The following is a 16,724-nucleotide window of genomic DNA, read 5'->3' as shown; positions in this document are numbered from 1 at the left end:
ATCCCATCCATAGGATAGACAGGCTTTTCCTGTAATAGCTTCAAATAAAAACATGCCTAGACAGCTGTGCTGACTAAACTGTAGTCTAATCATTTCGTTTTTATTTGTTCCACTTAAACAGCTTATAGACTTGCACATAAAAGATTGGTTTTCTCATGTTTATCTTCAATATTGCCCCAGTGCATCCTGTTCACACTGTAAACAGTTTTCTAACTCTGTTATCAGAGGCATCTTAAATGAGAAAAAAAAAAAAGCATATGGCATGATTTTAATAACTCACCATTTGGGGGGAAAAAAAAGAGAAGGCAGAAAAATTGCTTAAAGATCTCAGTTTTCATGCGTCAATGTGAGAGCATGGTACCCTTTTTAAAACTTTTAAAATATAACTTAGAATTGCAAGGATATTGTTCAAAAAGAAGAGCTAAAAGCATGATTAGCTATAAGCTGAAGGCTTACAGAAAGAGTACTAAAAAGATATCTGAAGGCTCCCAATCCTATCAGAAAGAGTAGGACTTCAAGCAAGCTAGTCCCCTTCCCATATCGTCCCTTTGTAAAAATGGTACGCCAGAGCCCCTGGCCAGAAACTCAAAGCAGAAAGCACCTGCACGTCGAACACACAAGTTGAAGGTGCAAAAACAGCCTGCCTCTCTCAAAAGGCTTCTTTTGGTCTGTGGTAGTATCTGAAATTCTACCATAAGAAATCCACTTTTAGACTTTTTTCCTTATATGTTGCTGCTGCTAAGTTGCTTCAGTCGTGTCCGACTCTGTGCGACCCCACAGACAGCAGCCCATCAGGCTCCCCCGTCCCTGGGGTTCTCCAGTCAAGAACACTGGAGTGGGTTGCCATTTCCTTATATAGAGAGATACATAAGTAATACATATACACAATTTAAAGAATTATTAAACAAACATAAGTAACTACTATCCAGATCAAGAAACAGAATTCAGCCATCAGCAGAGCCATTTCCCTCATCCCCACTCCCCACACCCACTACACACCCCTCCCCAGTTATTACCCCTTATCTCTCCACTGGAGGTGACCACAGTCCTGATTTTTATAATAATCATTTCCTTGATTTTCATTTTACCGTTTAAACATGCATCCCTAAACAACACTATTTACTTCTTTTTCCTCCTGTTTGAACTTTATATGAATAGAATCCCACTGAGGTATTGTATACTTCAGTTATATATACTTGCACCCATACAACAGAAGGTGAATGGGAGGAAACATACCCTTTCTCACCTTAAACTCATGACCATCAACCTCCAGTGGGCTTCCATTAGCTCTCAGCAACCATATCACATTTTCCTATTTCATTCAAGTTCCTACACCCTGGTCTACTATGTGCTGCTTTTTTTAGTATTTTTTATTATTGAAATGTAGTTGATTTACAGTACTGTGTTATTTCAGATATACAACAAAGTGATTCAGTTTTACTTTTCAGATTATTTTTCATTACTGAATAAGATATTGAATCTAGTTCCCTGTGCTATACAGTGGGATCCTATTGTTTTTCTATTTTATATAAAGTAGTGTGTATCTGTTAATCCCATGCTCCTAATTTACCCTCCCCTCCTTTCTCTTTTTGGCAACCATGATGTTTCTTTTCCTATAGATAACTCTCTCTTAACTTCTACCCTCTCCTCACATTTCCAGTATCTCCTCTCGGACTCTCACTTACAGCTTTCTTATTTCACTAAGAAAACAAAGAACCAGAAGAGAGTTTCCTCAAACCCCCGTCACATCTATCCAACTACCTAAATATTATGTGTGTGTGCACGCATGTGTGTGTGTGTGCTGAGTCGCTTCAGTCATGTCTGAAGTTTTGTGACCCTATGGACTGTAGCCAAGCAGGCTCCTCTCTCCATGGGATTCTCCAGACGAGAATACTGAAATGGGTTGCCATGCCCTTCTTTAGGGGATCTTCCCAACCCCGGGATGGAACATCTCTTCTGTCTCCTGCACTGGCAGGTGGGTTCTTTACCACTAGGGCCACCTGGGAAGTCTGAGTATCCTCCAATCACAGTTGAAAAACTGCCCAAGCCCCTAGCAGTGGGCAATCAACCCCATCTCTACAAATGATTCCATCATCTCATGGAGACCAAAGAACACAGATCCTCAATTCTCATCTCTTCTCAGATTATTTTTTACCTCTTTTCTGGATGTTTTCATCAACCAGTAAACATTGAATTACTTCTCCCATGTTTAAAAAAATACGTTTTGATCCACTTCCCCCATCAGCCCATAACTCTCCTTCCCTTTAGAACAAAACTCAATATTAATAGTTGTTTATACTTTCTCTGACATGTCTCTCCTTCCATATTCTTATTAAATGCAAGAAGAGTTTATCCCACCACTCCAGTAAAACTGCTTTAGCTAAGATCACTAGTAAATTCAGCTGTCAATTCTTGCTTGTCATCAGCTGCATTTGACACTGACCCCTCTTTTTTCTTGGAAATATGTTCATTCCCCTTTGCTGGTTTTTTCTCATCCGTAACCACTAGACACTGTGGTACCCAGTGCTCAGTACCTTTCTAGCCAGTAATTCCCTTGGACATCTCACACGTTCTTGTGACTTTCAACACCATCTACAGGCTGGCTTCACCCACCTGTGAATCTCCTATCCAAACCTGGGTCCTGAACTCCAGACACCTTCATCCAACACCCCACTTGACATTTCCAGCATTTCCTGTCGGGTGCTGTGCTTCAGTCCAGATTCAGTCTCCACTGGTCTTCCTGTTCTGCCCAGAGGTTGGTCTATACAGATCACAGCTACAGGTTTTCCTCGTCTTCTGACTTTCAGTAGGTTAGGCTTATGGGAAGCCGTGGCAGGACAATGGAGGAAAAAAGGAGTCTAAGACCGGAGTACTTATCGCCCTGTCCTTCTCCTGGTGGAGCCACCTTTGCTGGCTACATCTTTTGACCAAGGTGATTCATCCTCTCAAGGTAAACATCTCACATGAACGCTCTCCTTCAGCGTTCTAGTAACAGGGATGTTAACATCTCTGTCTTTACCCGCCCTCCCAACACCGTACTGTCTTTGTGTTTCCTCTACATCCTACCCACATCTTTGTAAGTGATTCCTTTGTTAAAACTGCCTTATAATTATACTGAGTGTACCATCTATTTCCTACAGGATTCTGACTAATACAGATGTCTAACTGGCATCTCACTTTTAACACATGTAAACTGAGAACCTCCTACAGTTTTATCCATCTCAGTTAATGTTAACCCCCTTCTTCTAGCTGTTCAGGCCAGAATCTTGGCATCATCTTTATGCATCTTTTCATCTCATACCCACATTTGCAAGTCCAATCTCATACCCTACATTTGTGCTTGCTCTGCACGTGAAGTCACTTCAGTCATGCCCGGCTCTTTGCAATCCTATGGACTGTAGCCTGCCAGGCTCCTCTGTCCATGGGATTCTCCAGGCAAGAATCCTGGCAAGGGCTGCCATGCTCTCCTCCAGGGGATCTTCCTGACCCAGGAATTGAATCCATGTCTCTTACATCTCCTGCACTGGCAGGCGAGTTCTTTATCACTAGCGCCACCTGGGAAGCATTCCTTCCAAAATAGATCCAAAACTCCACCATGTTTCACCACCTCCACAGCTCCCACCCCTGGCCCCCGCCACCATCAAAGCCTGTCTGCATGACAGTCGGCCTTCCATATCTGCAGGTTCCTCATCCACAGATGGAAATCTGCAGATGCTGAGTCCACGGAAACAGAGACTTGACTGGGCTGCATACCACCTACTACACCACAGAAACAGACAGCTGACTGTTACGTAAGGAGCTTGAGCATCTGCAGATGTTGGTATCTGCTAAAGGTGCTGGAACCAATCTCCCATGGGTACTGAGGAACAGCTTTATTGCAGTACCCTCTCTGGTCTACCTGCTCCTTCCCTCACCTGTCTTCAGGGTTTTCCAACTCAGCAGATAGACTGACCTGTTAAAACAAGAGTGAGCTGTATCACTCTTCTCTTCAAAACCCTCCACTGGCTACACATTTCACTCAGAATAAAAGCCAACATCTTTATAACGGTCTATTAAGCTTCCATGGGGTCTGGTCACGTGACACCTCTCTGACTTCGATGCCTACCTGCTTACTTTGCTCCAGCCATGCTGCCTCTGTGTTATTTCCTTTACTCCTATCTCAGAGCCTTTGAACTTGCTCCTCTCTCTGCCTGGAACACTCTTCCCACACACATCCTCAATGCCTGCCCCCTCACCTTCCTCAGGTCTTTATTCAAACGTCATCTTATCGATATGACTTTCTCTGGCCACCTTATAAAATGGTAACAGCCCCTCCTCACTTCATTTCTATCCTAATTGTAGCCATTTAATATCTTATACAGTTTCCTTTTCTTTATTGTGCGTCTCCACCCTCTAGAATGTTAACTCCACGAGGCAGGTGTTTGTGTCTGTTCTGTTTCACTTCTGTATGCTCATCCTCTGAAATGGTACCTGGAAATGGTGGGTGCTCCAATAATTGTTGAAGAAATCTCAACTAGATACCACTCAATCAATTGGCCAAAAGAGAAAGAAAAAAGGTTTAACAGCCCTACATATTGGCGAAAACGAGGAAGTTCAGCTTGTCTCCTCTTTGGAGAGCAATGTGTCAGTATCTAGGAAAGTTCATGATGTGAACGTCTATGATATTTTTTCTGAGTTATAAATGTATTTATACAAACTAGGACAGTATACTAAAAGTCACAATCATTCTAAGGAATATGGTCAGCCTGTCTATAGGACATTCTTAATGTTTTATGATTACAGAATGAACTCCACTTATCAAAAGTAAACCAACATAGCCCTACCCCCACCACCGAGGAAGAAAGCATGGCAGCTCTTCTCAGGCTTATGCTGCAGTGAAAAGAAAATGATAGATCGGCAGCAGAGTGGGGAAGAAATGTAAGCACATATCAAGATGGGATGGCTGTGATTTCCCAAGAAACTAATTACAGATAAACAAGCCACTCAGGAAATCAGTAAGCAGAGACAGGCTATAAGAAAAATACATATGAGACCCAAACCATGCCAAGCTTTAAGTTATAAATAAAACACTAAAATAAGTCACCAAAATCATAAGCCAATGCACATAAGAGTTGGGTTAGACTAGAATTCTGAATTGCCTTCAAACATTTATACAGTATAATTTATTGCCAGATAGTGTCCTAGTAACTGACTACACAAGTGATTCAGTCAAATCCACTGGTAGGGAGTCCACATGTTAACTTTATTGCAGTACTTCAATTTTCCCCCTAAATCTTTTAGCAAAGCAGCTGATTAAGAACTGAAACTGACCAGCTCACATTTCACCTTTCTCCTATTTGAAGAAAAGAGCTTATAAATCCATAACTGCCCAAAATGCAGACAAGAAGAAGGAAACACCCATCTGAGTGGCGAAAAACCCATCATTGAACAGTCAGCAAGTTGGATGCCACCAACCACACAAAGGGGTGATGCTATTGGCATAAACATAATGACCCCAGGCTGAATCTGTTCTCCTGCTGCTGCTAAGTTGCTTCAGTCGTGTCCAACTCTGTGCGACCCCATAGACGGCAGCCCACCAGGCTCCCCCGTCCCTGGGATTCTCCAAGCAAGAACACTGGAGTGGGTTGCCATTCCTTCTCCAACGCATGAAAGTGAGAAGTGAAAGTGAAGTCGCTCAGTCGTGTCCGACTCTTAGCGACCCCATGGACTGCAGCCTACCAGGCTCTTCCGTCCATGGGATTTTCCAGGCAAGAGTACTGGAGTGGGGTGCCATAGCCTTCTCCGTCTGTTCCTATTCATATCTAATTCTCTTCCCCTTACCTCTTCCTTTCCTACTCAAAGGGTTTCTTCTATTAAGTTAGACGAGAATTCACTTTATGATTCTTAGTTTGGTACAGGCATTTAAAAATACAGGTAGGTGAGAAAAAAAAGTGTACAACTTAACTGCAACATAAAAGCTGGGAAGAAGAGGGAATTCAAAACCAACTATCTGAAAACACTATTGTCATTTTATTTCTCTGCTTCTCATGGCTTCATCCTTTACTTTTTTTAATCTGGAAATTTTTTGAGGCAATTATAAATTCACATAGTTATAAGAAATAATACAGCAAGATCTCCTATACAGTTGGCCCCAATGGTAACATTTTTCAAAACTATATAGTTGGAATATGCCACTCAGGAATTGACATTTGACATAGAATCCAATCTTATTCAGACTTCCCCTGTCTTATTTGTGCTCACTTGTATGTATTATGAGTGTGTGTGTAAGTTTGTGTGTTCACCACCACAATCAAGATATTGATCAATATGAGCACTAACTCCTGAAAACCACAAGTCTATCCGTCATTCGTCACTTCAGTTCTTAGGCCATAGCCTGGTAGCAAATGGCCTTCTATACAACCAGCTTTGCTCCATTTCCTGTCACCACTCTCCAGCTTCACACTGCTGTGCATCACTCCAGGGAGTCAATCTTAAACAGATGGTCATAGAAGTAATTAGTTTTTCACCTTACTGATAAAGAAGACTATTCAAAAACAAAAAGTGTGGTGTTCGGGTACACATGGCTTCAGTGGGCCTACCCGCTAGTATGTATATTCCTGGCTATAAAAGAAGGAAAAATGAACATATATTCTAGAAACATAATAAAGCTTTGTATAAACTTAAGTACCTATTCCTCTGAAATCAGCCTATCCAGTTTAGCGGGGCACAGTTTAGCATTTCATTCCCATAAAGCCTTTTACCCATTTCAACCAGAACTTCAGTCATCCTACACCAGTATGTGGAAACCCAAGGCTTCCAATGAAAGAAATATCCCTTTTTCCTTGCAAACCATTAGATACTGTCCTTTACCTGGATTTAAAATCCAAACAATGAATGCTAGTTATTAAAATGCTATTTAAAAAGGAATATAAATGTCCATGCAACTTTCATAGCACTAAGTAGTATGAACTGGGATTCATACCTGCAGAGCTGAGAAGAACACTGAAATCTGTCCCCCTCTGTGATTCTCCACTTTCATTATCAACTTCTTTTTCAGTATCTTGATATCGATCCCAGTTAGAGACTATCTTCCTTTTAGAATAATTTCCCTGTTCTTCATTCTCTTCTCCATAGGTTTCTGCATCACTGTCATCTTCAATCTGCAATCATTAGAGACAAATCGATAAGCTGGCAGTAGAAATTTTGACCTTAGTCGCCTTAGCAATAAAGTGTTTAAAAACAAAACAAAAACACAGTACATAGGTATCACGATAAAGAGTACATTATATAAGCCAAGCTCTCTGAAAACGTTAAATAGTATTTCAAGAGAACCCCATTATATCATACATTGTGCTTTCTGGGCAAACTTTTCATTTTGCTGTCAAAAGGAAATCTGATGAGTTCCTACCTAAAATTTGTGTGACTGAATCTCTAAAGTCTACCTGAATGTATCCTATTTCAAGAGTTATTTCTCACTGAAATAATCAAGGCTGTAAGAGTCACAGGCAAAAGACTTAAAGGCAAAAGTCACTTCTTCCAACTTACAGATTTTACAAACACACCCATAAGTATATTTTATAAGCTTTAAATGGGAGCCCTGCTCAGATGCATTTCAGACGATAGTTTCCAGTCTTGGGCATTAAAATATTGAGAGAGCATGCAGAAAAATGCAGAATGTGACAAATTACAAAAGATACAGGTCTAATTTCTTCAACAAATAAATTACAAGGGGAAAACGGTGGGAGAAGGGGGAAAAAAACCTATAGATTAAAAGAGCTTAATGGACACATAACCACTGTACTGTGGGAACTTATTTGTACTCTGATCCAAATAATATAACTAGTGGGAATTCTCTGGCAGACCAGTGGTTAAGAATTGATGCTTTCACTGCCATGGCCTGAGTTCAATCCCTGGTCAGGGAACCAAGATTTCACAGGCTGCATGACATGACCAAATATACATATCAAACAATTTAACTAGGAAAAAAAAATCATTTCTAATACCATTGAAGAAATGTGAACAATAACAAGGTATTTTCTTATATTAAGGAAATATTTTATCTGCTTATTGTTTGGTATGATACAATTATTTGTTAAATATTTTTATCTTTTAGAAATAAATATTGAACTATTTATTGATGTAAAGATATGATGTAGGATTTGCTTCAAAATCATAGGTGGAGAGGACTGGTGGATAGAGATGAAATAAACTGAGCATAATTGATGATTCCTGAAGCTGGATGATAAGTATTTGGAAATTCATTATATAATTCTATCTACTTTAGTATATGTTTGAAATTTTCCATAATAAGAATTAAACTAAAAAATCATGCATATAGAATCTAAAGATACAATTCAAATGAGTAGGCCAAAGATTATAAAATCTTTATGAAATACTATAAAACTTGTAAAACACATTAAAATAATCCATTTGTACAAGATGAGTTAGACTTTACACTTTTATTGACATGGGAACAGGACATGTATATTGCAGAAAATTAGGAGGGAGAGACAAGCCAAAAAATAAAAACCCCAGGTTTCCATCACCTAGGCACACCACTATGAACACTTTGCTATACATTCTTTCAGATCTTTTACAATGTTTATATTTATATATACTTTTGGTAACCAGACTTTTTCATCAATATTCTCCACCTCTGCTCTTCAGTAAATTTCATTTTCTACAGCATCCAGACTATTTCCAAATTTCCCTAACTGATCCCCAAAATTTCCTTTAGAGTTGGTTTTTCCAAGACAGTATTCAAGACCATGCATTATATCTCACTGCTTGTCCATTAAGTCTCTTTGAATCTACCACAACCTCTATTTTTATGACATTTATTTACTGAAGAAGGCAAAAGGACCCACGTTCTGTCTGGTTATTTCCTTGTGGCATTAGTATATTAATTTATAGGAAATAGTGGATAAAAAACATTTTTAATCTAAATGCTCAAAAGACTTGAGTTAAATATTTTTGGCTAAAATACATCACAGATGGTGAATAACATATGATAAATGGCTGAGCCATGAGTAAAGTGGGAAAGCAGAAAGTGTTAGTTGCTCAGTCATGTCCAATGCTTTGTGACCCTAGGGACTGTAGCCCGCCCGACTTCCCTGTCCATGGAATTCTCCAAGCAAGAATACTGGAATGGGTAGCCATTCCCTTCCCCAGGGGATCTTCCTGACCCAGAGAAGACCTGGCCCAGGTCTGCATTACAGGCAGATTCTTTAGCATCTGAGCCACCAGGGAAGCCCCAACATAAGTAAAGCTAAGACTAACCAATGAGTTTGTATCATGAAGCCTGATCTACCCACCATAGTGAGGTTTTTCCCTGTTGCATCAAGCAAATTATCTGTGTGGTGTTATTTTGGTCCACTACAAATTTCAGGTTGCCCATCAACCATTCACATATCAAGTTTAAAACTAGTCAATAATCCTTGCCTGAATCAAATTTCATAAGCTTTCATGAAGCAATGGAGTAAGCGACCTTTCAAGATCACTTTCAGCCCTCATATGTCATCATAAACCTCCTGGACAGCACAAAAAGATGGCAATCCACGTTATAATCTAGAGATCTTGAAGGCTGCCTGAAACCTAATGTGAAACCTAACGTGAAACCTGTCTGAAACATTCCTGAAAGCTTCTCAGAACCAAAAGATGATGGCAAATAAAAGATAAATGACTGAATGAGATCTGCTATATAAATAAAATGCCAGGAACATGTCAAAGAAAATACCTTGCAACTGATGAGAATCTGATAGGTAGACTACAGCTGAAAGTATCTGCAGGGTTTAATTTGGGAAAATTCAATATTCTTTTGTTGACCCACTGGGTAAGGAGAGTTCAGAGAGGCTTCTCCAGTTAGTAGAAAACTTTGAACACAGATATAGCCCTTTGCAAAAATGTAAACCTGAGCAAAATAATTAGCTGGATGTGAAAGGATTATGATCTGAAACACCCAGGGAACTATTAACCAGAAATAAGCACTGAAATGGGAGACTGGAGATCTAGATAGAATTAATGATCCTGCCATCACCATCATTTAATATTTACAAAGTGTTTACAATAGCTTGGGCCTTGCTGCTGAATGACTCACTAATCCCCAACTCAGAAGAATCACTGAACAAGAATCTCATTATCTCCACCTAAATGTGGAGACAAGAGTCATCATTAGCCTTCCATCACAAGAGGGTAGTAAGAGGTAATAAAGTTTGGAAGACATCTGACGTAACTTAGAGAAAGGTATATCTTAAAACTCCTAGAGATTTTATGTTTACTTCATTTTGCAAAAATCTGGGACAGGATAAAATTTGCAAAATCCCATGATGGGAGAAAGAGCAGAATAAATAAGAAAATACTGATGAAAGCAATGTGAAAACTAAATAGGAAGGCATCATTATATAAACATTATTATGAAATGCCTGGTATATACTGTGTACTATAAGACATTGATGAAAGAAATCAACAATACAAAATGAATGGAAAAGTAGTTCATGCTTATAGATCTGAAGAATAGTTAAATGTCCATACTATCCAAAGCAATCTACAGCTTCAATGCAATTTCTATTAAAATTCCAATGGCATTTTTCACAGAAATAAAACAAACAATCCTAAAATTCGCTTTACCGTCTGAGCCACCAGGGAAGTCCTGAGGAAACACAAAGACCCCAAAGAGCCAAAGCAAACTTGAAAAAAAGAGCAAAGAAGGAGGCATCACAATTCCTGGTGTCAAACTATATTTCAAAGCTATACCAATCAAAACAGTATAGTATTGGCATAAAAACAGACACAGTTCAATGGAACAGAATGAAGAGCCCCGAAATAACCCCACACACATATGGTCAATTAATATATGGCAAAGAAGCTAAGAATATACAATGGAGAGGGAAAAAAAACAGTCTCTTCTTTAAATGGTGATGGGAACACTGGCGAGCTACATTCAAAAGAATGAAACTGGGCCCCTATCTTACACCATATACAAAAATTAACTCAAAATGGATCAAAAACTTGAATGTAAGCTCTGAAACCATAAAACTCCTAGGAGAAATAATAGGTGGTAAATTGCTTGACATCAGTCTTGTAAGTAAGTTTTTGGACTTGACAACAAAAACAAAAATAAACGAGTAGGATTACATCAACCTACAAAGCTTCTGCACAGCAAGGGAAACCACCAACAAAGTGAAAGGCAACCTACAGAGCGGGAGAAATATTTGCAAATCATATATCTAAATCAGCTTCTCCTTTAATAACCGACTTTAAAAGCAGTTATAAAATAATAAGTGCATAATTATATTTCTATATGTTATAAACCCAACAATAAGGCTCTTGCAATAAAAGCTATAAATATATGCTTACTCCTCTTTCTTCTCTCATAGTCTTTAAAAGACATAAAATTATATAAGGTAATAATTATAACAAAATATGATTAGCTTTGTGACATATAGAGGTAATATACATAAAACAATAGAACAACAAAAAGCGGAAAAGAGGAATAGAGCTCTATTAATGTCTCTATATCTCACTGGAATTAACTTAGTTGATGAAAATTCTAAGTTAAAATATAAACGGTAAGCCCTAGAGCAACCACTAAGGAAACAACTTCTTTAAAAAGTGGGGGGAAAATTAAAAGAATTAAACTGTTGCACTAAAAATATTCACTTGGTGCAAAAGAAAGCAGTAAAAGTGGAATATAGGAAAGATATACATGAGACCTGTGGAAGAAAAAAAGTAAAATGGCAGATATAAATACCCAACTGTGTCAATAAAAATATTAAATATAAATAGATTAAAGAAGGAAAAATGGAAAAACAGGCAGAATAGATTCTTTTAAAATCCAACTATATGCTGTCTGCAGGAAATATGTTAGATTCAAAGATTAAAATATCATTAAAATGAAGTAAAAGAATGGGAAAAGATACTCTATGCAAATAGTATGCAAAAGAAAACTGGGGTGGCTATTCAAATTTCAGACAAAATAGACTTCAAGGAAAAACTGTTACAAGAGACAAAGAATATTGTTCAATGATAAAAGGGTCAATCCATCAGAAAGATAACAACATTTAAACATATGCTGCTAACAAGAGAACCTCACAGTATAGGAAGCAAAAACTGACAGAATTATGGGGGAAAATATCAATAGTTCAACAATAATATCTGGAGACTTCAACACCCCATTTTCAGTAATGGCTAGAGCTAAACAAAAGGTACCAATATACACAGCAGAACCAATAAAAAGATTTACTCCCTGAAGATGAGGTCCTATTTTTCTTATAACAATAATTTACATTAACTTACAACAACTTAAATTTAATTGGCCAGCCTATGAACACTATGTTTGATCGACATTATTTTTAAAACATCCTCTTACTTTCTTTTTTCCAAAAAAGCAACAGTTGATATTTAATGCTTATCTTTATCATGAAGAGCTTGCAGATAAGCCAGTATAATTTGGGACGCTACTAATACATACCTAGACAACATATCCTTTTTAAAGCCTTTTATACTCGGGAACCTAGGTTCTGAAGGTCCCTGTTCTACTTTCTTCTGGAGTAAATGAGTATAGAAAAGGCTTTCCTGATTTGAACCTAATAAGGAAGTTGAAAATAATCAATCACACATTTTTCAACAACCTTGTTTGTTCCTCACAAAATGTAATTATACCACAGGAGGGACGGAGTGAGATAAAATATATATATATAAAAGAAAGCATATTTAAGGAAACTCCCCTACAGAAAGTCACTGAAAACTAATTTCAGTAATTAAGTTAAAAAGTCAAATACAGCCAACCAAAAATGCTACAGTGTAACTGGAAAATTATATTAATTCATCCTACTATAAAATTTTTAAATGTTATAAAACTCTAAAACATATCATTAGTTAATAGTCTAGTTGACAACTTTTATATCTATAACTCTATTAAGGTCATTTTTATCTTACATAATCATTGGGTCATAAGCAGAAACTGATCATAGTTCAGAGTTCAAGAACAGCTTTTAGTATTAGAAAAGTGTGCTTCAAACTTAGAGAATGAACTTACTGCTACCCGAGGGGAAGAGTGATGGGAGGGATAGTTAAGGAGTTTGGGATTGACATGTACACACTACCATATTTAAAGTGGACAGCCAACAAGGCGGAGAAGGCAATGGCACCCCACTCCAGTACTCTTGCCTGGAAAATCCCAGGGACAGAGGAGCCTGGTGGGCTGCAGTCCATGGGATCTCGAAGAGTCAGACACGACTGAGCAACTTCACTTTCACTTTCCACTTTCATGCATTGGAAAAGGAAATGGCAACCCACTCCAGTGCTCTTGCCTGGAGAATCCCAGGGACGGGGGAGCCTGGTGGGCTGCCGTCTATGGGGTCGCACAGCACTGGATACGACTGAAGTGACTTAGCAGCAGCAGTAGCAGCAACCAACAAGGACCAAGTGTATAGCACAGGGAACTCTGCTCAATATTAGATAACAACCTAAATGGAAAAAGACTTTGAAAAAGAATAAATAATGCTGTACACCTGAAGTAACACAACACTGTTAGTCAACTATACTCCAGTATAAAATAAAAAGTTTTAAAAAGTGCTAGCAAAAATAATTTTTATATCATTTCAAGAAGCTAAATTTTAATAAATGACTGAATAAAAAATATACCATGTACATAGTATACAGGTATACCAAGAAGGATATTTCCATTTGTCATTGTGTATTAAATAAAATACATATTGGAGCACGATCATATTTGAAAAAGTTAGTAAGTGTAATATATGGCATACATACATAAATTATTTATTGAGCCCAGAACAATGTACATAGCATTAGAGCTCCAAATTACTGTGGCCATTAAGAACTAGGAAAAAAAGTGATCCAGACTGTATTGAAATTCGACGGTTTTTCCAGCATAAAAACTGTATACAACCTCTTTTCTTGTCCCTCCTTGTGATCCGTGTGTGCGAAAGAAGAGAAGGAAGAGGCCCCTGAGAACAGAGAAAATGGTAACCCCACCTTCAAAACAGCTGTTCAATGACACTTCTCCACAGGGCTCCTCTTTCACCCTGCTGCTGCTGCTGCTAAGTCACTTCAGTCGTGTCCGACTCTGTGCGACCCCATAGACGGCAGCCTACCAGGCTCCCCAGTCCCTGGGATTCTCCAGGCAAGAACACTGGAGTAGGTTGCCATTGCCTTCTCTGCCTCTTTCACCGTAGTCCTTACATTTTTCTCAAGTCCTTCTATCTGTCTCACCTGTGTAATTGTTTCCAAAATTGCCTAAAAATAGGAGGCAGAGAAAGCTAATTACCATTTGCTGGCAGCCCACCTAAGAGCTTGAGAGTTTATTGCTTTCATGACTGAAGGGCAGTCTGGGAAATTAGGCTGCAGTAACTTTCACTGGGCCAACTGGTGATTTTAAACTATCTTTTGTGTAAGTCCTTTAATGGAAGTCCTTATGGAAAGGAGGATGTGGGTGGCAATAGAATGAATCAGTTTCATTTCATCTGCTTTACAACTTGAGCTCCATTTAAGAATTCAGGCTAAAAAAAGGTTTCAAAGTTACCAAATTAATCCACCTTGTAAGTCCCAACTCTCAGGTAAAATTCCACAAATTCGATTAACATCAATGGTTTTTTCCAGTAAAGGCACTAAACGTAATTATAACCAAGACAATTTGCTTCTTGCTATGGTTACGATCTCAATCACACAATAACTAGAAATCCAACTAAAAGGCCTTCAAATAAAAACTTTGCTTTATTAAAACATTTGACTAAAAGGTTTTCTGAACACAAAAATAATCAACCTTCATATGTGGAGTGCATGTAGACTGAGCATCTTTGGGTAAGTTCAGTGTACAAAACATACCCTCCTCCACCACAGCCACTGACAGCTTACTCTTCCTAAGAAAGCAAACGGCACTTCAGGCACACCAGCCTCTGTTCAGTCTTCCCAGGGATTACACTGCATGGGTTTAACTGCAAATAGCCAGGTTTTCCTTTTTTTAATTAATCTGTCTTTACTGAAGTATAGTTGATGTACAAGATTACAGAAGTTTAAAGTACACTACATAGTGATTCACAATTTTGAAAGGTTAATATTTATGGGGCTTCCCTCGTAGCTCAGTTGGTAAAGAATCTGTTTGCAACGCAGGAGACCTGGGTTCATTTCCTGGGTCAGGAAGATCCCCTGGAGAAGGAACTGGCAACCCACTCCAGTATTCTTTCCTAGAGAATCCTCATGGACAGAGGAGCCTGGCAGGCTACAGTCCATGGGGTCGCAAGAATTGGACACGACTTAGCAACTAAAATCACCACCACCATTTCATTTATAGTTATTGTAAAATATTGGCTATATTCCCTTTGCTGTGTAAGATATCCTTGTTCATAGCTCATTTTATACCTTTTAAACCCCTGCCCCTATCTTGCCCCTCCCCGCTTCTTCCCTCTCTCTACTAGTAACCTCTAGTTTGTTCTCTACAGGCCAGATTCTTTTTGACTGTCTCAGTTAAATTTTCACCTCACTTCTCTATCAACACAAGGTTGGTTTCCTTAGTTACTGAGGTCTTAAGGTCATCACCTTCCACTTTCCAGAAAAATCACAGGCCACTAAATAGCTGTTGTTTATCTGGCCAATTTTAAGACACTCTCGAAACTTTCAAATCACCAGAGAGAACTTAATTGGTAAAGAATTATCAATCTAGAAAGAGCCTGGGTAGCCCTGGCCCACCTTCTGCCCTCAGGCAAGATCATGTAGATATCACACTGGGCCCGTCTCCCGGATCTGCGTTTTCTCTTACCTAAATTAACCATATTTCCTCCTTCATAACAACAAAGTTCTAATTCCTTAATCATTATCATTGATTATTCTACATTTCTAAAATTCTCCATGACTGTACAGAAGAGATGTAGTCAGCCAGAAACTGATGATTCAAGAAGCATCTGATGTATGAAACCACCTTTCCTACAATGACACCACCTTGTATCTATCAAAACTCATTCATGAAATTATCTTTAATTTCAAAGAAGCCCTGGAAGACAGAAAAGACCTTACTTACACATAATCAATTACATGTATACAGATGAAATACAGTTGAAACAGGTCATACCCACTCCCAAAACTTACCAACCACACAAAGTTCACAAAAATGTATCCATGGTAACCTGTTCATGTTAATCATTGGAAATAGCAAGATTCACGAATGGGGAAATGACTTGATAGTAATAAATCACTTATAGTTAAAAGCAATAAAAATGACCAGAGACTGGGGGGAGAAGACACATATAATCAATGACATGAAGAAAAACATGCAATTTAACAGGGAAGTTGATTAACATTTGCAAAAATTGTTGGAACTGAAATAAATGATGATGTCAACGAATGACAGACTGATAAAATGTGAAAAAAAACTACAAACAGGTGTGATTTAAATCTTATGCTGTCTGTCCTTGTTAATTAAAGAATGAATGCCACCATCTGGTAGAGTACACTTCTCACACTGCCTCACAACTCAAATAGACTACAATTTTCACTGCACTTTCCATAGTGACTTTCAAAGTTACAGCTGTGAGGCTAGAAATCTGTGTGCCTTCATACAAGTTCTATATGTCACCTCATTCAGATCCCTTGACTGAATTACAATCTTACTTTCCTTGTGGCAAAAACCTATAAGCTTAACTAGGTCAAATTTCCTGAGATAAAAGAACACTTTTTAGCTGTTCTCTCTTTAAAGACAAGGGCTTAACTCAGGCCCTACTCAGCAAGAGCTG

At 38.4% G+C, this 16,724-nt stretch overlaps 1 protein-coding gene across 1 annotated transcript in view; it reads right to left on the bottom strand.

The window, feature by feature from the left end:
• AVEN (apoptosis and caspase activation inhibitor) overlaps positions 1 to 16,724 on the bottom strand; it is a 191,848-nt gene that overhangs the window by 145,128 nt on the left and 29,996 nt on the right. Inside the window, exon 2 of the mRNA XM_002690781.7 lies at positions 6,962 to 7,139. Within this exon, the coding sequence (XP_002690827.4) occupies positions 6,962 to 7,139 (178 nt within the window). The remainder of the gene's footprint in view (positions 1 to 6,961; positions 7,140 to 16,724) is intronic.

Source organism: Bos taurus, chromosome 10, assembly GCF_002263795.3.
Source record: "Bos taurus isolate L1 Dominette 01449 registration number 42190680 breed Hereford chromosome 10, ARS-UCD2.0, whole genome shotgun sequence".
Lineage (NCBI taxonomy): Eukaryota > Metazoa > Chordata > Mammalia > Artiodactyla > Bovidae > Bos > Bos taurus.
Note: the sequence above shows the minus strand (reverse complement) of the source record. Positions and strands in the feature narration are given on the sequence as shown.